This window comes from Alligator sinensis, unplaced genomic scaffold (assembly GCF_000455745.1).
Source record: "Alligator sinensis unplaced genomic scaffold, ASM45574v1 scaffold98_1, whole genome shotgun sequence".
Lineage (NCBI taxonomy): Eukaryota > Metazoa > Chordata > Crocodylia > Alligatoridae > Alligator > Alligator sinensis.
This window is the reverse complement of record NW_005842058.1, coordinates 930,622-955,207: the sequence shown is the minus strand read 5'-3', so window position 1 is coordinate 955,207 and position 24,586 is coordinate 930,622. Positions and strand designations below refer to the sequence as shown.

Below are 24,586 nucleotides of genomic sequence, written 5' to 3'. Positions count from 1 at the left end.
TTAGTAAACCTCCTCTGTAGAGCCCTGGTCAGCATGCAGTGCTCCATGAACAAGGTTTGACAACCAGCCAAAGATCAGACAGCTTCTGAATTATTTGACCAGAAGCCAAGGTATCTATCCACTGGCAGAGCACGCCACAGGTCTAACGCAGGAGCAGTTACCTGACCACCATACAGAGCAGCATTCACTTTAACTTGGTGTGATTAAATTAACACACAGTGCTCTGATGCTGTGGATGACTGGCCTGAGAAACAGGTGCCGCAAGAAACACCACAGGTTTCTCTAGTGTCTTCATGCAGAGATGGTACAGGAAGACGGCCCTCAAGTTTAACCAAATCACAAGGCAGGACTGAGACACATCCTTCCCAACACAGACAGTGTTTGTTTTTTGTTGGCAGCTTGTAAGTGTAAAGGGACCAAAATGGACACAAAATAGCTGGGTACCACAGAACACCATCAACCCCCAAACTAAGGAGCGAGGTAGCAGACAGATGTGAACTCCCATCAGCTTTTGGACACTGTAGTCTCATACCTGTTATGCACCAACTCTGCCATCAGTTTGAGCACAGGGGTAGTGCAGGCTGGGTCATGGTACCACAGCTCAATTGCTCGCTGGAGGATTGGCATGTAGGAAGGGTAGCTGTGAGCCAGAAGCTAAGGAACCTTATGGATTTGTACACGAAGAAAACGGTTGGCAGTGTAAGTGGAGGGCAGCATTCTTGCCCTGTTCCAGCCTCTGGAGAGATGCACAAGTACAGGCCGTGGCGCTGCAGAAAAGGCCTGTGTGCCTATTTAAACAGTCACTAGGCTGGTAATGTGTCTGTGTAATGTGGTAATGGTAAGTCAAAGCTGAAAAGTCTTTCAGCAGCTGTACCTGCTGCTTGCAAGGCCAGCCTAAAGAATACCCAAGGTCTGAGCACGTACCCACCCTTCCCAGGTTATTATGGACACAGACTCCATAACAGGAAAAGAAGAGAACTCTAAAGCCCGTAGATGTTGCTTCCTGATCAACCAGGACGAGGTCACCAGGGCAAGTGTGCTGCCTCCCAACCTGTGCCAACCTCAGGGAGCAAGAGACGGGCACTTTCCTAACTGTACTTGAAGTTTTCCAACTCCTTTAAGTCCATTTGCTAATTCAGTTTGCAGTCACAGAACTGATTTCTAGTCTCCAACAGGGCAAAGCATCATGCTACAAACCACATGGAAGTTTCTGGAAAAGCACCTCTCACTGGAGGTACACCAGGACCCTTGAGTACTCTGATTTGCAGAGGCAACTTCCATGAAAGACTTAACTGAAATGCAAAGTGAATGGACTTGGGGGGAGGAGGGTTCAGGGACTTGAGTCTCTTTCATTGCCCTGGATAATTATGGTCTTGATGCCAAGGATACATCCACTCAAACAGCATCATGAAGCTGGTCTTGGCATTGAAGGCAAAGGCTATTCCCCGTAGGTCTCGTACAAGGCCAACCAAGGTTCTCTGTAGAGAGGAGAAGGACATGTTACATGTTAACACTGGCAACCAGACCTCAAATCACCCCAGCTTCCACCAACCCACCACCAACAGCAGAGTTCTCTTGGTGGCTTCTGGTTTCAGAAGTCAGACAATCCTTCTAAGCACCAGAAAATATATACAAGTTAAGCCAAGGCAATGAAGGTTCTAGGATCTTCCAATACCTCCTACTTTTGCTTCTATTGTGTGAGCATCAATAGTTATTCCACAAACTGCATCTGAAGTACTCAAGTTAAAGGAGAGACTTTTCTTTACCAAATGCTTAGGGATCTCTCTCCCTTCTAGCAATTGCTTGTCCCCTCAGAGAGAGACCACCCTGTACAGATCATTTGGTCTTTCTGAAATACTAGAATAAAAAGCCACACTAGAAAGCAAGTTTAACTGAAGTCAGACATGACAAAGCCTTTATTGAAAGAGTAGCTGTCCAATGTACCAGGCCACAACTATGATGATTTGGTTTTGCTCAGTTGTTACTTACCTTTGCCTCTTGCTCATTGAAAGTGTTGGTGCTGAACATCTGTGCCACGGCTTCAAATGCAGCCGTTAGGGGCAGCATGAATTGTTCATACTGATCCTCATCTTCCCCTGAAACAGACATGACAAAATTGGCGCCCTCCACGCAAACGCCACGTCAATCCTACAGGCTGGCCTCAGCAAAGTGGGTGCAAAGAACAGTAGGGACTGGTCACTAGGAGTGAAGCAAAGGCAGCCAGAGCTCTAATCTTAAGAAATCAAAATACCTCCAGATTAATGTGATGCCACAACCAACCACTGACACACAGAAAAGATTGGTTATAGCAGAGTATAAGTTTTCTATGGTCCTCTGAAATCTGCCTGTGAAGGAAGCACTCGGCCCCCAACAGGAGGCACAAAGCTTCTCACTGCATTGGGTTTTTGCAGTTTCAGATGGCCTTTACTAAGTCAGCCAAACACTTTTCACAAAAGGTGAAGACCAGGACAATGCACTGTTTAAGAGTTGCAGGTAGTACCTAAATCCACCATGAGAAGGCGCCCAAGTGCAGTGTAGAAAGTAGTCCGACATCTCATGTCAGTCAGGTTGGACTGATTGTTAATGCCCAGGAATGAAAAGTGCTCACTCTGTCAAGGAAAGAACAAAGTCAAGCGAACAACGAGCAGGCAGGCTCTGAACAGGGCTCACACATTAAGGCACTCAGTAATCCCAACCGTTTTGACTTATGCTCTGTTCCTGCAAGGCCTCTGGAAGGACTGATCATCTCCCTAACCACCTTAGTTGTGCTAATACTCATAAAAGAATAAATGACCAAAGGGGGGTTTTCACTAGTGCTGTGCAACTACCAGTATTAGAGAGGTAATGGTAGCATGTAGTTTTTTTTGCACCTACCAGGAAGGAGGCCTGGCCCTTGACCTTTCATCTTAAGCAACAGATGAAGAATTCTCTCTACTCCTCCAGTGAAGGAGGGAGTTTACTCTTGGGAAAACTCAAATCTTGAAGACAGCTGCTCAAGATGACATTGAGTATCAAGTTCAAGAGGATCCAGGAATCCTGAATCTTGGTTCTCTTGTTCAAGGTACTATGTCTATTTCTTGCCCGTCCTAGCATCATTGTATAAAAGGATCAGGTGATCAATACTTCTACCCAACAACAAGCAGAAAGGCTCTCACAGGGTTACTGACTGTTCACTTCCACAAGACCTGCAAGCAGTAGCAAACCAGAGCTCAGGCCAGCACAGTGATCGCAAAACCCCACAGAAAACTACCAGCAGAGCTATACAAGATGTTGATGCTAATTGTGACAGTCCTTCCTCTGAGTCAGCACCCCAGAGTGGCAGGAAGACAGCCTACACTGCTGGCAGACCAGTTGTTGGCCAAGTTGCAGGTCTGGAGTCCTGTCCACAGGGGTGATTAAAGATCCCTGGGCACTCTTTCAAAAACAGGAACATTTAATCAATCAGGAAGGGGATCGGGACACAAGTATATTATTATATTTTGCCTTCCCGACTTCCACAGTTAATTCAAATGGATGCGGTATTCTTCATTATTCTTGAGTCAGCATTGTAACAGCCCAAAGTAATTCCCTGCATTCTGCTCCAGATGCGGCTGCATTTTAATGAGGGGCGAAGAGATTCTTGTAGTAAGTTTGTAGACGAGCTAGAATCCTTTAGGTTAAAGGGAACACATAAAACACAAGAGACAAAAAATGGAAGGCTAGGCTTTGGAGGAAGGCAGAGAGAACAAGGACTGGGATTTGCAGAGCTGTACGAGGCTGGGTCTCTCATAGGAGGGAAGGAGCTGGGAGAGAGTTCAGCTTTAGAAACATGTCCACATATGAAAACTTGTCTAACTTTATCTTAACTACATAGTTGGCTCAATAATAGGTATCACCCTATGAAATCCTTGCCTCCCTGTATGAAAGCAGAGAGCGGGCCTTCATTTCCTTCCTACTTGCAGGAACCTGGGTATGCATGTTGTTATGAGATAGCAAGCAGAGGCCAAGACTTACCGTGTGATTGTTCAGCATGAACTGTACTGCGCTCAGTTTCACCAATTTCCTAACGCTACTGTATGTAAGAAGCATATTAAGGAAACAGCAACCAAACAACGGCTGGACAGTTTCAAATATTCACCAAGCAACTTAGGGGAACACTTTCCAGAGCAAGCTCGTGCAACACACTGATGTGGCACCTTATGAATGACTTCCCTTTTCCAGGACATGGATGTAATTTCATTTCGTATTACTTGAATGCAGAATCCTTAGGAAGGAAGTCCACCAACTATCTATTTCGAGGTTTTCAAGAGCTCTCAAAGAAAACCACAGACAAACTATGATGTACAGACATGATCTGCTCTTAAAAAGTGTATACATACTGGAATTCCTGCCACCAGATATGACTAGCAAGTGCTCAAGCTCCCTTGGCCACTTGAGAGGCAACTTGAATGTTTTGGGGAAGTGGGTAATGGCACATTTACATACAAGAGAGCAATGCAGCCAAGGTGACAAGGGAGCAGGTGATGACAAAATCAGTGCCAATATTGTGTGACTGGAGTTGCTGCTCCATTTAGTTATAGAATGTTTCTGGTGAATTAAGAAAAGGCCATCTGCTAAAAATGCATTGCGAGGAGATCAGTAATAGAAACAACTAGGCCATGTGCAAAACTCTCTCCTTTCATTTGAACACCTTGGTGTGCTCTTCCTAGGTTTTGCCATGCAAGTTCTGCACGCCTAGGACTCTACTAAAAAGGATATCCAATGGAGAGGTCATTGAGAAGCTGCAGCGTCTTGGAGGTGATGGGTTCACACCGACCCCAGTACTTCAGGTTGGTGATGCTAAAGGAGAGGACAACAAGGACAGATCAGAGGGACTGCTCAGTTTTCCTTTGTTGTGAGGTAGGTTCTTCCATCAAAAGTCACTTAACATCAGCAGCTCCACCCTCCACCAAAACCACAGACATCACAAGCCACAAAATATTGGTATAAAATTACTGTACTTACATTTGGTTGACTAGAAAATTATCCTTCAGATAATCTTCACTACTTGGGTCCCAAGCTACACTGGCCCATACCCAGGCCCTTGGAATTCTGTGGCACTCCAGGGCTGATTTCTGCAGCAAGGGTAAGAGAATTCTGCGGCAGTGACAACATGCAGACGTATGCAATTCTGCACCTGCACCATCCACTGTCAGCTGCAGAATTCTAGTAGCCCTTGCTTCTGCCGGGAGAGCCATTTCACCCCTTGTGGATGTGCAGCTCGGGTGCGCAAGGTTAGGCAGGCACCGTGCACGTCAAGGATGATGCTAAAGGAGTGGGGAAAGCCGGTGGCCATGTGCCTCTAGGCGCACGGCACTGGGCTTCAGCCCTGGAGCTCCTGAAGCCTTCTGAGTCCTAATGGAGATTGCCAGAGGCCCCACAAAGCCCAGTTGACACATTCAGGCCAGAGGAAACTGCCCAGCAACAGTCAAAGGAAAGAGTCTGCTTAAGCAGAACAGTTTTAAGGATATTGCCACTACACTAGCATGAAACAGGGCTATTTGTAAGGGCCTCTTAGTGTCCACTCCTTGCAGTGCATTTGTGGCTGGTGATCAGCAATAGTGATGTGAGTGCACCAACAGTTGAGGCTGCCCCTGGTAAGCAGATGTCAGACCACAGCCTAAGACCACATCCATTCTTTTGGTGTAGCTGGCAGAGGATCACATTTGTGTCTCTCCATGGCCCAGGCTAGACTCTACAGTGGATAAACATCTGGGATGCTGCATGTGACTCTCACCCCTGATCACAGCCTACCATTTTCTTAAGCAGCCAGTAGTTACTATTCTGAAGTCTGGACATGACTCCCTTAGGTTCAAGATGTCCCATTCACACCTTCAAATGGACCCTGGAATCCCTGATGGCAGCATGCTGGAACACTTACATTTTTCCTATGAAGACACTCAGGACCATGGTCTCGTCATTCAATCCGAGGACCTCAGAGAGACGGCGGTACAGCTGGAAGAGAGGAGAGCAGCAGCACTCAGAGCAGAGCCAGGAGATGCACAGATGAACACTTCCCCTAGAGCCCCCTGCTTCCTTATTCAACCACTGTGGAGAAGATATCACCATCCTATCAGTTGCTCCTCCTTGTAATCTGGGCATCATTTTCAACTGGGACCCCTGTAGGCCCTCTCATCTATATCTTGCTGTACATCTGCACTGCATCCCCATGATATAGGCTTTTCTGGCTGGGCTTTCATCTGCACCCTGGGAAAAGGGATTACCTTAACTCTAGAAAAAATGCGGTTCCCTCAGCAGATGAGGACACAAAGAAACAATGACATTTGTGCCTCAAATAACCTGGCAATGGAAGTCCAAGCTGAAGAATTCTTAGCTCCCTTGCAACATCCTTGCTCCCAGCACTGTGTACTACAGGTGAACGGAATGGTTAAGAGTCAATTTTGGGAATAAAAATAGCCTTGTTTCTTCGTTGCACAACTTGGGGCTGCACGATGATGAGCATGAACTTCCCTGGTAGCTGGAAAGCTAAGACCTGGCTTTGTAAACCTTGCCTCATTTCCAAGGCATGCCCTTTTAGGCAGAGAATACATCAGTTTTGACCTCAGCTCAAAGGCTCATTTTATTTATTTTCCTACGGACTATCTACAAAAAACCCAAAACAAAACAGCACCGTGCCAAAGCCTGGCATCCTTCCCATTCAGGTGCTTACACAGCCTCCCCACGTCCACAACGATTTTGAAGTACTCAGTGCCATATGTATTTTTCCTCGCATGTAACTGCTATTTACCTTTATGTTATGGATAGAGAAGTGAGGTATAAGCACATAAAATGACCTGTTGCTGCTCTTGTGAAGAGCCTGTTAAAGCAAGGACTAAAATAAAACCCAGGGTCTACAACGACCCGATGCACTGCTGTAATCATAAGGTTCTCTCTCCAACACAGATGACCATCTTAAGAGGTACTGTTTCCACAAGATGACTCCAGAACAAATGTAAAAGCAGGTATTATAGAAAGCAGGAAGAATGGGGCTTCTAATAAGCTTTTCCTTCTTGTAAGAAAAGAGCAGATCAAATTCCAGCAGCTTAAACATCAACAGAAAAGAAGAAATGATTGCTTCCTCACAATTGCCGGGCAGAGGGCGTACCTTGGAGGACTTCTGCACCTGGTCTCCAATGTAGATCTTTCGGAACTGCTCAAAGAAGCTCAGCATGGCCAGCTCCAATTTCTCGTTGCCAGCCTGAGCCAGGCGGGAGTCTGTCAGGTTCATCAACTGAAGCACCCTGGAAGGAGGGAGACAATGCATTTAGGAACTGTTGGACACCCAACTACTGCACAAAAACAAGAAACATCACAAGAAACACCCTTAATGATGTCCAGAGTGCTAAGTAGATGCTATTCAAGGCACCTGGTACTGATTCCAAGCTTTTTCCTTTCCCTATAGGGTGGTGTTTTGGACTGAGAGTGGGCAAAGCACAATAGCAATATTATATGTTATGGCCAAGATCTTTGTCCTGGGTGAACTACGTTTCCATAGGCAGAACGATCAGTGCAAGTCCTGTGCACTGCTAAGTTGCACTTAATCCACAGGAGGGGTCCAGGTCCTAGTGCTGATGCTGGGAAAGGGAATGTCATCCCCTACTGTGCCAATACAAAGCCAAAGAGCAAGTAAGCAGAAGTCCCAACTTGGCTCTTATTAGAAGCGCTGCACACAGGCTGGAGCTCAGAGGTAATGACTAGGAATAAGCCATCATGGCGAGAAAGGCTTTCACTGACTCAGTACAGAGACATGATGTATGGGGCAAATCAAACAGGACTACTTCTTTGAAAAGAGTGTGGAGAGAAAGGATCAAAGCAAGCAGATTAACAGCATGAGACTGCTTTGTGTATATCATACCCCCGAGGGCAGTTTGGCATGTTTGAAGTTTTGGTACCTTCCATCCAGTTACTCCCTAGCTACGGGAAGAGCTAAGACGAGATTTGGTCTCCTACTAACCACAGCTAACAGAAGGACAACTTTTGTAAAGGCACAGATTCAGCTCCTCTTGCTCCCCTAATCCCAGAAGAGAACTACAAGGAATTCTGCTCAAACTAATGTTGCTTGCGAGTTGCAGACTGCATATTAGATTACCCACACCAATTCAAGCTGAAACCGAGAGGCCTTAGCATTCTGACACATGCAACACGGGAACCAAAGCCACCCTGTGGGGGATGCTAACTACTGAACAGAAACTAGAACTGCCTTGAGGTGGTGTTCACAGTCAGATACAGTTGGGTTGTTTGTGGGGGAGGGAGATGAAGATAAAAAACCCAGAAAAAAAAGTCTTTCCCCAAAAAAGCACCATGCATTTGGTTCTGTTCTGTAGCACGCATTAAAAAAAGAGAGCATCTTCCATGCTCTTCCCCTCACAATCATTCAATTGCTTGCTGAACACCCACGCAGACACCCCAATTTAGACAAATCCCAGGCAAAGCTTACTCAGCTTCTCCCTTCAGGGGGGCCAACCCCATCTCATTGTTTTCAATGAGAAGAGTGTTAAGGGGAAAGAGCGCTTGCGGCTGCATACTGGTCACTCTTTCAGGGGGACAGAAGGGTCTTCAAAAATACAACAGCCCAGCAAGAAAGCAGTTAGCATCCCTACCGACAAACCAACTCGCCATCCATCGCATCCTGTTCGTCTGTACTGGCGAAGGAAACCCTACCACCGATCACTGCTCCAATGATGTAGACAAGCCACGTCAGACGCCCTGAAACCAACAGACCACATCAGAATGAAGCACTGAGCAGGCTACATGATGAAGAGATCCATGAAGAACAGGTTATCAGTGATATGCACGTCTAGAACCTCAGACAGTTCCAGAATGACCTGTTTTCCCATTCACTGTAGGGGAGGCATGACTTCAACAATCAACACATTTGCTTTGGAACATCATGCGTCACCCAAATTTGTTCACCATACAAGACCATTTCACCATAGGAAACCCCCTTCTGCAGACTCCTGGAAACGCTGTGTATATAAAAAAAAGCACTCATTTTTTCCTGAAAGTATGTGGCATTGACTGATATGTTAAGAGACGCTCAATTCACAACCATACACTCTTCTCTACATATAAAAGGTTTACTGTTTTAATCATGCAACTATATAATTAAAGCAGGACAATCTCCTATGCTTATCCTGGTACAGTTCATTTCAATACTGGAAGGAGACTAGGATATACCATTAAGAAGGCACTTTTATAAAGCCACTAAAGAGCAGGCAGTTATGTCTGTACCCAACATTAAAGAAGCCACAAAACAGTTGCACCACTACAAACCCCATATGCAGGTCAAGTCCAAGTGTATTCCAGCCACTACTCCCCAAAGGAACATTAGTGAGACTCCATCTTGCCGAACAGATATCACAAGAGGAGAGTGGGCTTTGGGGATTCCTAGTTCAATGGGCCCAAGTGATGACTGTTCTTGGGCTGCACTCACCTTCCTGCACTGCAACATCCATGGGGGTGGCGGTAGCACTCTGAAGGAGCTCCTGGTAAGACTGGGCTGACTGGTCAAAGAGCTGCACAAGCAGAGCGCAGGTCTTCTCATACTCACACCGCCCGATGGTGGACAGCTGATCTAGCTGCTGTTGTACAAGGCCAGTGTCATCTAGAGGGTCTTCCAGCCCATCTCTGCACAGAAAACAAGCAGATGATAAAGACACATCAAAAGCAGTTCTGGCCTAAGCCACAACACAAGCTTATTTCCATGAGGACAGACTATGCCTCTTCTAGGTCTACAGCTATTCCTAGACTTGGTTACCTGAACCTTTGCTTTTGGCTAACTGGGGAGCACAGTACACAGACTGATGCAAGAAAACCAGGCCATCACTGCTGCGACTGTGGCCATAAATCAAAACAGCACTAACTACTTGAACTGGAGGAGAATTACACACTGCACTGAATACGCCTTTATGACAGGCTGATTGTTCATCCAGGGCTTTGCACCTGAAGTGCAGACATCAAATATTAAGGCACCCATCTGGATGCAAATATTTTCTAATCTTTATGGCTTGGTTCACTTGAAATATGCTGTAATATATGAAGACTGAGCATCTGATTCAGCCATGTCTTTTTTTACAACTCAACTGGCAGTCAGGCATAACTCCCTCCCCCAGAGTCCATACAGGGAGAGACCAAGACCCCAACAAATTAAGATACATTTTCCCTGCCTCATTCTTCCCACACTGTCAGAAAGGCTCCCCTTACCTCAGGATGATGTGCACAGACTCGAGCCTGGACGTGATGTAAGCTTTCGTGACCTCCGGTGTATATGTTTCTAGCATGTGAGGTTCTGTGGCTTTAACGTATGGGACTGAGGCTGCCAGCCTTTGCCACAGGCTCAGGAGATAGTGAACGCTGTTTGGCGCAAACTCCCAGTGCTGAAGACAACCAGGGTGGGAAGAAAGAAAACCAATACATTTAGTATTCCAAACATCACATGAGCCTTGCATCCTTTACCAGCATTTAGAAGCTTTATCCAGGATGCACTGCCCAAAAACTTCACAGCTTCATTCTGCACATATTTAACACTGAATTTAAGTTAGCATCTAAATTACAAGAGAACCAGAGAATGAAAAAAAAAAAAACCCAAACCAAAACAGACCCACACACTCCCCCCGCCTCCCCCTCTGTCAGCTAGAGAGCCAAGGATACCTCAAAATTGGCTTCCGTGACTGTCAGCTGAGCAGAAGCCTCCAGCTTCCAGTCAAGGCTCAGAAAAACTGAAATTGGAAGGCATGGACAAGGGACCTCAATACACTGCCTCAGTTCTAACAGTGTTGTTGAAGTCCGGGTGAGGGTGATCCCCTGCCCTCCATTAATGCTGACTTTCTGAAGGAACATCTTGAGAAGCTGGATACCTTCAAGTCAGCCGGCCCTGACAATCTTCACCCCAGGGTACTCAAGGAGCTGGCGAGCATCATAGCCCAGCCTCTAGCACGGATCTTTGAAAACTCTTGGCGCTCTGGTGTAGTGCCCGAAGACTGGAAGAAGGCCAACGTGGTGCCTATCTTCAAGAAAGGGAGGAAAGTGGATCCGGCTAACTATAGGCCCATCAGCCTGACTTCTATCCCGGGGAAGATCTTAGAAAAGTTTATTAAAGAGGCCATCCTTAATGGACTGGCCGACGCCAACATCTTAAGGGATAGCCAGCACGGGTTTGTTGCGGGTAGGTCTTGCTTGACCAATCTCATTTCCTTCTATGACCAGGTGACCTATCACCTGGCTAGTAAATGCTGACTTCTGTTTTTTATTCTTATCTTATCTTCCACCAAGAGGCACTATTATTGTTACTAATACCTAGCCCTTAACAGAAAGCAATGAAGTCCTGCAGACTTACATCCTCAGAGGGTTTGTTCCATAAACTCCAGTGTGTTAATGTTTCCAAAGCATGTTGAAAATATAGTCCTGCTGTTTTTACAGAATGATGGATAAAGCCAATTTGAAATTGGGGGATGGGAAATACAAGACTTCTTCCATATGCCATTTACAACTTTGTTTTTGGGGGGTTTTTTACCCAGTAAATGAGAAGAGTGGTGATTCCTCAAAATTCTTGAGTAATGTCAGAAGTATTACTAACAACCATATATTAAAGTGTTGTTGTGGTTCCCCCGCCATTCCTGCGTATGGAGAGTTGGGGCTATCTTTAAAACGAAATTTGACAACTTAAAGGCTTTGATGCGGCGGCTAGTAAAGCGACCAAAACGCTGGCTTGCATCCATAGATGCTTCTCAAGCAAATCCCGGGACGTCATTCTCCCCTTGTACTTGGCCTTAGTGAGGCCGCAGCTGGAGTACTGTGTCCAGTTTTGGGCTCCACAATTCAAAAAGGATGTGGAGAAGCTTGAGAGAGTGCAGAGAAGAGCCACGCGCATGATCAGAGGTCAGGGAAGCAGACCCTACGATGACAGGCTGAGAGCCCTGGGGCTCTTTAGCCTGAAAAAGCGCAGGCTCAGGGGTGATCTGATGGCCACCTACAAGTTTATCAGGGGTGACCACCAGCATCTGGGGGAACGTTTGTTCACCAGAGCGCCCCAAGGGATGACGAGGTCGAATGGTCACAAACTACTTCAAGATCGTTTCAGGCTGGACATAAGGAAGAACTTCTTTACTGTCCTAGCCCCCAAGGTCTGGAACAGCCTGCCACCGGAGGTGGTTCAAGCGCCTTCATTGAACACCTTCAAGATGAAACTGGATGCTTATCTTGCTGGGATCCTATGACCCCAGCTGACTTCCTGCCCTTTGGGCAGGGGGCTGGACTCGATGATCTTCCGAGGTCCCTTCCAGCCCTGATGTCTATGAATCTATGAATTTGCCCTTCTGTTTTAGCATTCCAGTGTAGTGCAAAAAATACACCTGTGCTGTAAAAAACACTGCAGCAAATGAATCCTCAGCTGCTGGGCTCCATCTCTTTAATGGGTCAGCATGCACAGGTTTCTAAGGCAGCCCTTTGAAGTATCCACAGGCCAAGAGAAAAAAAAATCCCTGACACAAGCTGCACACTTGGATGCACTAGAACTTCCTTGCTGCAGACTTGGGCTGGAGTCTTTTCCTGAAATATTTTAGCAGCCTGCTCCAGCCAGCATTTTTAGCCTCCCACATAAGAAACACCCATTCTACCAGAGAGGAAAATTATACAGTTGCACCGTAATACACAATTACCAGCATTGATGCTACATTAAAGCAATACTGAAACGCAAAAATTGGTTCTTGTGAAGACGACATTTCAGTCCCCTCTCATGGCTGTCCACACAAAGATCCTTCCTACTTTATCTCCTGCACTATTATTATCATCTCTCCGTCTTTCTCTCCAACATGTCTGTGAGAGATGATCAAGAGTGTTAAAGTTACGTTGTTCTTATTTACCTCTGACAGCAACAAAAAGCTCCATACTCCCTAAATGTCTGCTGATGAAAACTTCCAGTTTGCTTGTAATTACCATGAAAGGATTTTTAGCTGAGGTGTAGTTGTATGCTGTATATCAGTGAGAAACCCAGAGGGAAGCTTGCGTGGTGTTCATATTGCTAGCAGTAAACCCACCCCCTTAACTATATTTTAATAAGATTGATGCACACTACTAAAAATAACCAGGAATGAGCAGGTTTTGCTGCTGAGGCATGGAATAACTCCAGAGCTGTCACTACAACCCTCCCCTCCTGTATCATTCAAACCAAGTTCACAGAAGAATAGTACTGTGCTGTAGGACCCAACTGCTGTAAGATTTGCTTGGCTTGCCACTAGGCCTCATAAAACTGGCACTGCTACCATACAGTACAAGGCACAGAGTGGACACAGACGGCAAATTCTTCTCCTGTTAAAGAGGCCCAAAGCAATAAATTCCTACCTGCAGGCTGGTCACGGTGAAGTTGGCAATGAGTCGGATGACTTCAGGGTAATTTTCCACTTTCACTAGCTCTCCCAGCTGATAGTTGCTTTTCAATCGGGCCAGCAGTCGGCAGAATTCATGGTAGTTGTTTGGGTCTGACAAACTCTGGGCAAGAAAGACAAGGACATTAAACAATCTGACTGGTAGCACAACTGAGTAATGCAGAGAAAGGAAGTTTGGGGTCTTCCTTAACTCTGTCACTGACTCACAGTTGGTCCTTTTCTAAAATACAGGTAGAGTGCTTCCCCACCTCCCTAAGTGAGCTGGAGATCTGTGTGAACTGTGCTGTGCAAACACTATGATCTCTTATGGCTACACAGTACCAATCAGCAGCTAAAAGTCAACCTGAAGCTTAAGGCAGGCAAAACATGTCTACTGCATGGCATCCAGAACAGGCATGCAGCACTTCACTCCCACAAGGACAAGCTGTAAACCACAGGGGCCCGGCACAGTGCTTCATATCTTAATTTTCTTCTCCCTCCACAGATGTTGTTAAACCTTAAGAGCTTTTTTTTGGATCAGGAACAGGGGACCGAGCGAGAGAAGGAAGAGATATTACCACCTAATCTTTCCTTTGTGGCCTGTGCCAGATAACTCTCTCTCAGCGCTTTGTCCAAGGAAGTTCATAGCTGGCCCTAGTGAAGTGGCACCTGAAAAGCATTCTCCCAAGCTCTGCTGATCACAATGGCTGGGAAGTTTTCTAGATAATTGGCATATATCTCCCCTTTTGTCCAGCTAGAAACCCAACACCCACAAACATGCCTGAGGCATCAGCTCATCAAACCCCTACCTTAACTGACAGTCGCATTCATCTCTCTCTCAGCTTTCTGATTAAACTGCCTGTTTGGTTATTTTTAAGTTTAAAGTCTCTCCATCTCCTTAAAATATTTAGTGACTCTGATTTACTTTCTGTGTTCCCTGCATTTCTCCTAAAGTGGTGACCATGATGGAAGAGTGACAAATGTGACAAGTACAGTAGTAGAAGCTCTTTCCAGAAAGCAATATGCCTTGCCAGAGGAGACGCAAGCAATACCAGTGTCTATTTCCAATGCACTCACCTGTGGGTTCTCCAGTATTCGCTTAACACCATCAACAAGATGAGACAGGAACTTCGCTCTCTCTGCGTTGTTAAAGAGGGATCTGCGTACAGAAGCTATCTGCACTAAGCAGGATAAAACCTGAAAGCAGCCAAGGGAATAAAAAAAGAAAAAGATGCGATTCAAACACAAGGGAACAGGCCAACCTACTGTTTTCCCCATCTGCCAGAGAGAATAGCTCATTCAAGTTTGTGATATTCTGTAGCAAAAATAAATAAATAAATCAGCTGGCCTGGTTCAAGGGGCAGCCTTAAAATTTAACAACCACTTCCAAAAATTCTCTCTCTGTGAAAAGGAAAAAGCAGGAGAAATCCGGCAGGAGCAAACAAATTACAAAGGGGGTTAAGGGACTGCGCTATAAAGAAATCATCTCTCCAGCTTGATGGCTTAATAAACATCCGACTTTAGGCAAAGCGCACATTACAATTCCCACTATGCTGCCATGTGGCAACAGAAATAGGGGATTTCTCCAGATGCCAGAGGCAGAAAATACAGGTTGTGTCCTCCAATTTCTCATGTCATTTGTCACTGCATGTAAACAAAGGCAGACCTGAAAAATCTACCAGCAGCATTAGGAAAGCCAGCCACTCTCTCCTTAGAAGAACTTAACATGGACTATGGAGAGGAAGAACAGTGAGATATACATCTTAGATGAAATATTAAAAAGCGCTTCCCAGCTCAGCCCCCACTTCTAAAACAGGAGGCAGATTCCACAGCTTCAGGGGCACAAGGGAAGCTATTACTAGACTACAGAATGGGGCTCTGAACTTTAAGAACATTAAAAAGAGACTTAATTATGTGCAGCAGCAACTCATGCTGAGGCAAGTTCTGTTCCCTCTGACCAACCTAACGACTACCTGCTCGGCTGCTGAGCCTTTCTGATTGCTGCTGTAATGGCCAAGAACTCAGAGCAATTATTGGCTTAATTGCTTTAGATTTCTGCTTAACAGCGTGAGATTTTTTAAAAATCTGTCTTGCATATTTAAGGCTCCAAACTCTGTCTTCACTAAGGAGCACTAGAATGAAGCGACCACTTCCATTCTTCCCTGCTCATATGAAATAAAACAAAACATCACAACACAACAACTTTGAAATGATCCTTTCTTCCCCAGCCAGAGCTAATGCTGCAATGAAAATGGAAAAATGTTTATTCAGCAGTACTGGAGTGCCTGTTCTATGCTACCCCCTCTCCACCACACCCAAATACTTAATGGTTTTCAGAGAAGCATACACCAATAGCATAACAATATAAAATTGTTCCCACCCCTAACCAGCACTGGTGACGGCCACTTCTTATAGTTCTTGGAGCAAAGATGCAAAGCAGCTTCTCTTAATAGGGGACCTGAAGGGCATTTGCAAATTCCTCTGTTGCACCAGCAGTGTGCGCAGCTCAGAACAACTTTTCAATTAAGGGGGAAAAAAAAAAAAAGGCTTTGCATAACTTGTGCTGGTTTGGCCAGGGATGTTTTGGGGAGCTCAGCCACAGAATGAGGAACTTCACACAAGAGCTCAAAACCCAAGCTATGTAGCCACTGGCTGGCACAATGTTGTCTAATGCACCGAGTAGAATTCAGCATCAGGGCCCTGGAAGATTTGCCACTTGCTCACTACGTCATTTTGGGGGTAAGATTTCTCTCCGTGTAAAATGGGAATCCTATTCTATAGCCTCTTTTATGTGGGTGTAGAAGGCTTACTATGTTGCAAAGCACTCTGAGGTTCTCAAGGGCTAAGGTAAGGGCAAAAGTACAACTGTAGTTCAACAGACAAGGTTCCTTGGGTGAATTTGATATCTTTTATTAGACCAACCCAAATGGTTGGAGAATAGTTACTGAGCAAGCTTTCGGGTTCAAAAACCCTTCGTCAGGCTAAGGAAGCTGCAGCAGTTGGTGTGTGCTCTTCCTGGATGGAATGAAAAGTAAAGAAGCCAGGGGCTGGGCTGGGGAGTCAGTTGCCAGGCAGATTGTAATGTATCAAAAATCCAATGTCTATGTTTAGTCCCTGATCTCCAGTATCCAGCAGGTTGATGAAATGGAGCTCATAGGCTCGTCTCTGGGCTGTGTTGTGTAAATTTCCCTTGAGGATCAGGACTGAGAGATTGGAGAGAGAGTGGCCCTCCTGTGAGAAATGTGCCCCCACCGGTAATTGGGTGTTTCTGTCTTTGATGGATTTCCGGTGTGCATTCATTCTGGTGCGCAGTTGTTGTCTGGTCTCTCCTACACATCTTCCATCAGGGCATTTGGTGCATTGGATGAGGTATACTACATTCCTGGAGGTGCAGCTGTAAGATCCTGGGATGCTGATGGCTCTGTTGTGGGGTGTAGTAATAGCGGGGGTGGTGGAGATGTGTTGGCAGGTTTTGCATTTCTTGTCACGGCACGGTCTGGATCCTTTTGGTGTGTTCTGGGCTTGAGGAAGTTTGCTTCTGGTGATGAGGTTGGCGAGGTTCGGTGCTTGTCTGAAGGCTAGGATGGGTGGCTCTGGGAAGATCTTTTTAAGAATAGGGTCTTTTTCTAATATGGGTTGCAATTTTTTGAGGATTTTCCGTACAGGTTCAAGGGATGGGTGATAGGTCATAACCAGCGGTGTGCGATTTGTGGGTGTTTTTCTTCTGTACTGCAGCAGTTCTTCACGTGGTATCCAGGTGGCTCTTTCAAACGTGCGATCTACCTCTCTGGAGGAGTGTCCTTGCTGGGTGAAAGCCTTTTTAAGATTGGTGAGGTGGCAATCCCGGGTGTGCCCTTCAGTACAGATGCGGTGGTATCTGAGGGCTTGGCTGTATATCACTGCTTTTTTGGTGTGTTTCGGGTGATTGCTGGTTCTGTGCAGATATGTATGTTGGTCTGTGGGTTTCTTGTATACTGTGGTCTGTATTTTACCCTTCTGGATACTGATCCTTGTGTCTAAAAAGGGGATGTTGGTGTTGGAGTATTCTAAAGAAAGTCGGATGGAGGGATGGTGACTGTTGAATTTCTGGTGGAACTCAAGTAGAGATTCCAGGTTCTCACTCCAAATGATGAAGATGTCATCGATATATCGTAAGTACAGCAAGGGTTTGATGGTGCAGTTCTTGAGGAAGTCTTCTTCCAGGTGGCTCATAAAAAGGTTGGCATACTGTGGGGCCATTTTAGTGCCCATAGCTGTTCCCATCATCTGGAGGAAGTGTTGATTATTAAAAGTGAAATTGTTGTGTGTGAGGATGAAGTGTATAAGCTCAGTGATATCTTTGGGTCTGTATTCTGGGTTGTAATCTTGTTCCTGTAGATATGTAAGGCAGGCATGGATGCCATCCTGGTGTGGGATGTTGGTGTATAGGCTGGTAACGTCCATGGTGGCTAGGAGTGTGTTCCTGGGAAGGTGGTCTATGTTTTTAAGTTTCCGTAGCAAGTCTGTGGTGTCTTGGACAAAACTTGCTCTGTGGGTGACAAGCGGTTTTAGGATGGATTCAACAAAACCTGATATTTCCTCAGTTAGGGTCCCATGGTTGGATATGATAGGTCTGCCAGGGTTCCCTTGTTTGTGGATTTTAGGGAGCATGTAAAAAGTCCCTGGGTTAGGTAGCGGGGGGATCAAGGTCTGTAGTTTTTCTTGTAATCTTGGTGGAAATGATTTGATGGTATTGTTGAGTTTTTTGGTGAAAAGGGGAGTAGGATCTTCTTGTAGTTCTTTGTAGTAGGTGGTGTCAGAGAGCTGTCTGTTGGCTTCCTTTATGTAATCCTCACGGTTTAGGATGACTATGGCTCCTCCTTTATCTGCTGGTTTTATTACTATTTGGTGGTTAGATCTTAGAGATTCTATGGCCTTTTTCTCTGGTAGAGAGAGGTTGTTATGAGTCAGAGGTCAGAGTATGTAGTGTGTAGGATGAATGCTGTAGAAAGTTTTTCGTAGTCTCTTTGTATCCGCTGTATATTGTCAGGGAACTTGCATGGATTTCTATCTTTTAAGTTGTTGTAGTGTATGACGATTTCCTTCCTGAGTTGGTCTGTTGTGGAGTAGAGTAGGTGAAGTAGATGATTTCTAATTTTCTCTGAAGTTCTTCTGCATAGCTGTGCAGCATATTTGGAGTTGTGTGTAGTAGTCAGGGGATTGTAGATGTTTAGTCCTCTGGGAATGAAGTTGTGTTTCTTGCAAAGGCTTAGAAAATATATGTCGCTGTTGAGACTGGCTTGGATGCAACAACTCAGTGTTAAGCAACTTGCACAGCCCGATCACAGAATCATAGAAAGTGAGGGTTGGAAGGGACCTCAGGAGGTCACATCTAGTCCAACTTCACCCCTCAAAGCAGGACCAGCCCCAACTACATCATCCCAGCCAAGGCTTTGTCTAGCTGGGTCTTAAAAACTTCCAAGGATGGAGAGTGTACAACCTCTCTGGGTAACGTGTCCCAGTGCTTTACTACCCCTCCTACTGAGAAAGTTTTTCCTAATATCCAGCCTAAACTTCCCTTGCTACAATTTGAGCCCATTGCTCCTTGTTCTATCATCTGCCACCACTGAGGACAGTCCAGCTCCGTCCTCTTTGGAACCCCACTTCAGGGAGTTGAAAGCTGCTATTAAATATCCCCCACCCCCCGGTCTTCTCTTCTCCAAACTAAGTAAGCCCAGTTCCCTCAACCTCTCCTCAGAAGTCATGTCCCCCAGCCTCTTAATCATTTTCATTCCCCTCTCTTCAATTTGTCCACATCCCTTCTCTAGTGTGGGGGGCCAAAACTAGACAGTACTTCAGATGTGGCCTCACCAGTAGGGAAGAATCTTTTCCTTCAATATGCTACCACCCCTGCTACTAACACAGCCCAGTATGCCGTTAGCCTTCTTGGCAACAGGAGCACACTTAGCTCATGTTCAGCTTATTGTCCACTGTAACCCCAGGTCCTTTTCTGCAAAGCTGCTGCTTAGCTAGTTGGTCCTCAGCCTGTATTGGGGCATGGGATCATTCGAACCTAAGTGCAGGATTTTGCACTTGTCCTTATTGAACCTCATGAGATTTCTTTTGGTGCAATCCTCCAATTTGTCAAGGTCTCTCTAAATCCAAGCCCATATCTACTACTCGCCTCAACTTGGTGTCATCTGCTAACTTGCTGAGGGTGCACTCCATCCCATCTTCCAGGTCACTGATGAAGATATTGAACAAGGCCGGCCCCAAGACCAACCTGAGGCACTTTGCTTGAGACTGGCTGCCAACCAGACAGAGAGCCATTGATTATTATCCTCTGAGCCCAATGATCCAGTCAGTTTTCTATCCACCTTGCAGTCCATTCCTCCAGCCCATATTTACTTATCTTGCTTGTGAGAATGTTGTGGGAGACGATATCAAAAGCCTTGCTAAAGACAAGGTATATTACGTGCACTGCTCTTCCTGCATCCACAGAACCAGTCATCTCATCATAGATGGCAATCAGGTTGGTCAGGCAGGACTTGCCTTTGGCGAATCCATGCTGACTGTTCTAAGCATCATCTTCCCCTCCAGGTGCTTACAAATGGATTCTTTGAGGACCTGCTTCATGATTTATTTTTTTTTTTTACATGTTGTACTAGTAAACTATTTAGGTGCTGTTCTGAACTCATTGTTTACCATTTTAACCAGAAGCCAAGCATCAGGACTGCAAACACTTCTTAGTATTCAGTAGCCTCTAACAGGTATTCCCTTCTAGCAGTGGAAATGTTTGAGAAGTTTTCACCACTACAAATCATTCCAGGAAAGAGAACACCTGCTGTACAAGTGTTAGTTTGCAGCTGCCCCTTCTCCTTTGCTCTCCATGCCTTCCCCAGAATGGGGAATCAGTCTGTGTTGGGACCCCCGTTCTGGAGGGCATCTGCTGCTCCATGGTGGACAAAGAAGTAGGGCTGTAGGCGCATGGCATGGAAAAGTGGTGGAAACAGAGGGAACAACGGGACAAAGGCCCTAGTCCTTTCCCCAAACTGGGCAGACCCTGGTGTGGGGAAGAGGCAGGAAGCAACAGCTGCTGCTCCCCTCTCTTCCTGGACCTGACCAGGAGGGGAGTGTATAAGCATTCATAGACACCTGGAAAATCTCTCTCTCCTGAAAGGGGCATGTTTCCCGCCAGAGAAAGTGAATGAACGCTTGTAGTTTCTACTGGGAGAACGACGTTTTTTCCCCCTGGTAGAAATTTAACACAAGTATGCGGCCAGTGTCATAAGATCTGCAAACTTGTAACTCACCAGAGGAGAAAATGAAGGAGGGATGGAATGATACAGGTCAAAAAACAGCTGCAGGGTTGAAGAATCTAAGAAGGCTGAAAAACAGAAAGGAGCACTTTATTGTGAACATCAGAGTTACTGCACTCCACAGATTTACATATGTTTATCTGCCCCATCTCTGATGGCAAGCACACATTATACTACAAAGGACTGCATCACGAAAAAAAAAGAAGAAAATATTTGACTTAGAAACCTGTGCCAAACTTCGAAGAAACCATACATCCACAGTAATTAAAAGCCTGTGGAAGGGCTGCTGAAGAACTCAGGGCAGTCAAGAATGAACACCCTTTTACACTCAAAAAAACAAGCATACATAAATGATTAATGTGGTAGCACTACCAAACACTGCAACGGTGTCTTAATGAATGCTTGGTTAGGGAACCCCATTTTTAAGAAAAGTTCTGTGAAAGATCTGAACTCCCTTAGTGGCAGAGTTCCCTTCTAGTTTATTTTCTGTCTTCCTAAAAAGGAAAATCAAATTCTAGCTTTTCACACAAACCAAGCACGCCATTTCTGAAGTTCATGTGGTTGGCTGATTAGCTCACTTGCTTTACAGCATGATGCTAATAAATGCCAAGGTTGTAGGTTCAATCTTTCTAGGACGTTGCCTGCCTGGGGGTTGAACAAGATGGCCTCTCGAGGTCTCTTCCAGCCCAACTTCTCTGCAATTTCTATGCAGCGCAGACTGAAGGGGTAGAAAAGGGGTGCCTGTGTAGTTAGGACCAATCTACATCATCAATCTGAATCAGGTGTGTAATCAGATACAGGGACAACTGGGTTGTACTTCCCATTTCCTATTCAAGGATTTATACATAGACATTTGATAGGCCGTGAGTCAACCAGCATATCTTCAACAGGTAAACTGTTGATGCATACTGTTTTGTCCCTCAAAGCTTTACCTGATCTCCAGCTGGTCGGGATCTGCACTGTGCAGAGATCATCTGAGGACTCGTCTGTTGACGTGCCGATGAAATCAAAGTTCAGACAATTGTGTGTGAGCTTGAGAAGCTGCATGAGCAGGCCATGCTGGCTCTCATCATTCAAGTTCAAGTTCTTCCCCGAAGCCTACAAAATGCAATGGTTTTTAGAAAAAGTGAAGCGGCAGCTGAGCCTGGAGCACAGACCCATTGTGATAGGATGCGACAGCCATAAGCATCATGTGTCACCTTGACATCAAGGCTGAGATGCTACCTCAAACACCACTTAAATATATATGTCCTCTATATTTTTAAATCAGAATCTGCATTCAGGTTTTGAGTCCTTCTCTAAGAAGGATGGTTTGTACTACAGAAGGGCACCCGCTAGGGCTGTACGAAGCTTTGGTCCCCGATTTGATGCGGTGGAGATCTGGCCCGATTCGGTGGCCGAGTCTCCGAATCGAATCAGAGGACCCTTTAATCTCTCCAAATCAAATCCGAACCCTCCAAATTGATTCGGAGAGATTCAGTGATTCGGACACAGACACAGCTTTAAATGTTTTTTCCACATACCTCTAGGTATCAGGGGTTCGTGAATGATGCGATGCTTGGGCGCATGGAGTGTCCCACAGAAGTGCAGAGGGCTCCCCAGCATGCTTGGCAGCAGACCTGGAAGTGGACCAGAAGCACCTCCAGCCCACTTCTGGGTCTGCCAGAGAGTGTACTGGGGAACCCCACTGTGCTCCCCCAGCCCGGCAACTGGTGCCTCCTGGGTCGGGGGCGGGGGTGTCCCTCTGCAGCTGACTGCTGAGCTGGGGGGGGGAGGGGGGGGCGCGTGGCTCCCATGCGCTTTCCAGTCGACTTCTGGTTTGCCATCGAGCATGCAGGCCCCACCCCAGTTCTGTGGGACACTCCATCTGCCCCAGCATCGCAGTGTTCAAAAGCCACACTGGTACCTCGAGGTATGTAGAAAAAACATTTAAAGCTGTGTTTATGTCTGAATCAGCATTGAATCTTCAGATTCGGATTTGGCCGAATCAAATCGGGGACAGTGATCCAAATCAACGAATTGAACCATTGTCCCCAATTCAGGCCAAATCCGAATCGAATACGGCCCACTTCACACGCTCCTACCACCCATGCTTGGGTGCCAGCTAATATTTATTTTGGAAGATTCATCAGATTACCAAGTTTTTAAAAGGGTAGAACACAGGAATACTTTGTCTGCTTGGCATACATTTAGCAGGAGGGAATCCTGTTACTCTAGCTTAGCCTTTAGGAAGGAAATAAAAGCATTCATTTTGTGCACAAACTATCTGGATAAACCCTGGTCCAATTGCAAAGCCCTGCTGTGAGCACAGAGGACACGGGACATTCTGAGGCAACACAAGGTTCTTCTTGAGGCTGAGATGCTGGATCAGCTCACACCTGTTCTAAAGCCACACCTGGATCTGGACTCTGGGGATATGACAGACAGTCTGTGCTTGACACAGTGCTTTGTGCTTTTAAATGCCTTTTACTTCAAGTCCACTACAAGGTGATCTCAGTAGTTCATGAAACTGTTGGAAACGTCTGCCTCTCCCTCTGCAAAGCCTGTATCAGATGTGTTCTTCAATGACTGCCTAATTGCACACTGCTTTTATGACAACCATCCACATGTAATCATTAGCTCCTAGCAGCCCAATCCTTCACCCTTCAAGAGGATCACCTTGGAAACATCTGGCTTACGAGAAGGAGGCTTCTTCAAGCTGCCAAATGGATAACATAGGAGTAAATGGGGCAGTAGGTGTTTATTACAGGGAAACACGGACATTAAGTGAGGCAAGTGAAAACATTCCGATTTGTCCTTAAACAGGGCATTCTACAAAACAAAAGCAGCGTGCCCAAGACGTATGGACAGAGAGCATGAGGGTGTTTCCTCAACAACTGGCTTAATTCAAACTACCAGGTTCCAGTTCACCTTCTCGGGACAAGTGAAATAGCATGTGCACACACACACCATAGGGAGTGGCGGGTAACATTTTAATTTAATCACACAACTTTAAAAGAATCCTGCCAAAATGTGAAGGAAGCTTGCGACACCTATACTGTTAGGTGCATTACTAACACAAAAAATACTTTAGTCTCCATTTTTTAAATCAAGCTTGCTTCCCACCCCCACTGTTTGTTCAGCTTTGACACTTCACTCAGCTTTACAGGCAAACCCAAACTCTTAATTTCCCACCATTCCCACAGTTCCATTTTCTTATACACAGTGACACCATTATGCTGTTCTCAACTTTCCCCATGTGGCAGTGCCCCTTTGAGTAAATCTGGGGATGTTACAGATCAGATACCTGCATGGAACAAAGCTGATGGAGCACCAGGAATTTCCTTGTAGAGCAACCCTTTTTCTTGCAAGTAAAAATTTTGCTTACGCTAGGAAGTTTTGTCTCCTTCTAATTAATTATAGCGGCACAAGCTCCGTACAGCGGATGCCATTACTGGTGCAGAGGTGCTCATGCTGCTCTAGCTGTTCCTGGATAGAAAGGCCAATCAGGCACACTGGCACAATATGCCTTGAAATATTTATCACATTAGGTGATGCACCAACATGACTACCTTGCTAACAATAATCAATCAATACAGAAGTTTAGCAATTTTCTTCATTTGAGGTTTCTAAGAAGTTGGACGGGCATGAGTTTAAGAAGGTTTCTCTGTGCAAGAGCTGGCTTACATCACCCTCGAGTCCCTTACAGGATTCTATAATCACACCACCAACCCATGTTTATGCCAGAACAAAAATATATTTAGACTGACACACAGAGTTGATACCGGCACAATAACTTTGAAACTCCAGTGATGCTTACTGCTGCTCTTTTTAGGTACATCTTCACAAGGAAAACAGATATGATCTTCTCGCAAGTTAGTTAACATGGAGTGACTATTAGGAAGTAAAATCCTAGTAAAGACAAGACAG

At 45.6% G+C, this 24,586-nt stretch overlaps 1 protein-coding gene across 4 annotated transcripts in view; it reads right to left on the bottom strand.

Annotated features, from left to right (window-relative positions):
* Positions 1-24,586, bottom strand: part of XPO7 (exportin 7) — a 44,734-nt gene that overhangs the window by 8,467 nt on the left and 11,681 nt on the right. For all 4 annotated transcript variants that reach the window (XM_025203431.1, XM_014519652.2, XM_014519651.2 and 1 more), the window contains exons 7-21: positions 21,610-21,775; positions 20,672-20,745; positions 14,457-14,576; positions 13,357-13,503; positions 10,222-10,394; positions 9,452-9,645; positions 8,619-8,724; positions 7,124-7,259; positions 5,900-5,973; positions 4,738-4,818; positions 3,994-4,057; positions 2,501-2,609; positions 1,990-2,096; positions 1,390-1,478; positions 533-640 (exon numbers count right to left, since the gene is read on the bottom strand). In XM_025203431.1, coding sequence (XP_025059216.1) covers positions 533-640; positions 1,390-1,478; positions 1,990-2,096; positions 2,501-2,609; positions 3,994-4,057; positions 4,738-4,818; positions 5,900-5,973; positions 7,124-7,259; positions 8,619-8,724; positions 9,452-9,645; positions 10,222-10,394; positions 13,357-13,503; positions 14,457-14,576; positions 20,672-20,745; positions 21,610-21,775 — 1,748 coding nt within the window. The remainder of the gene's footprint in view (positions 1-532; positions 641-1,389; positions 1,479-1,989; positions 2,097-2,500; positions 2,610-3,993; positions 4,058-4,737; positions 4,819-5,899; positions 5,974-7,123; positions 7,260-8,618; positions 8,725-9,451; positions 9,646-10,221; positions 10,395-13,356; positions 13,504-14,456; positions 14,577-20,671; positions 20,746-21,609; positions 21,776-24,586) is intronic.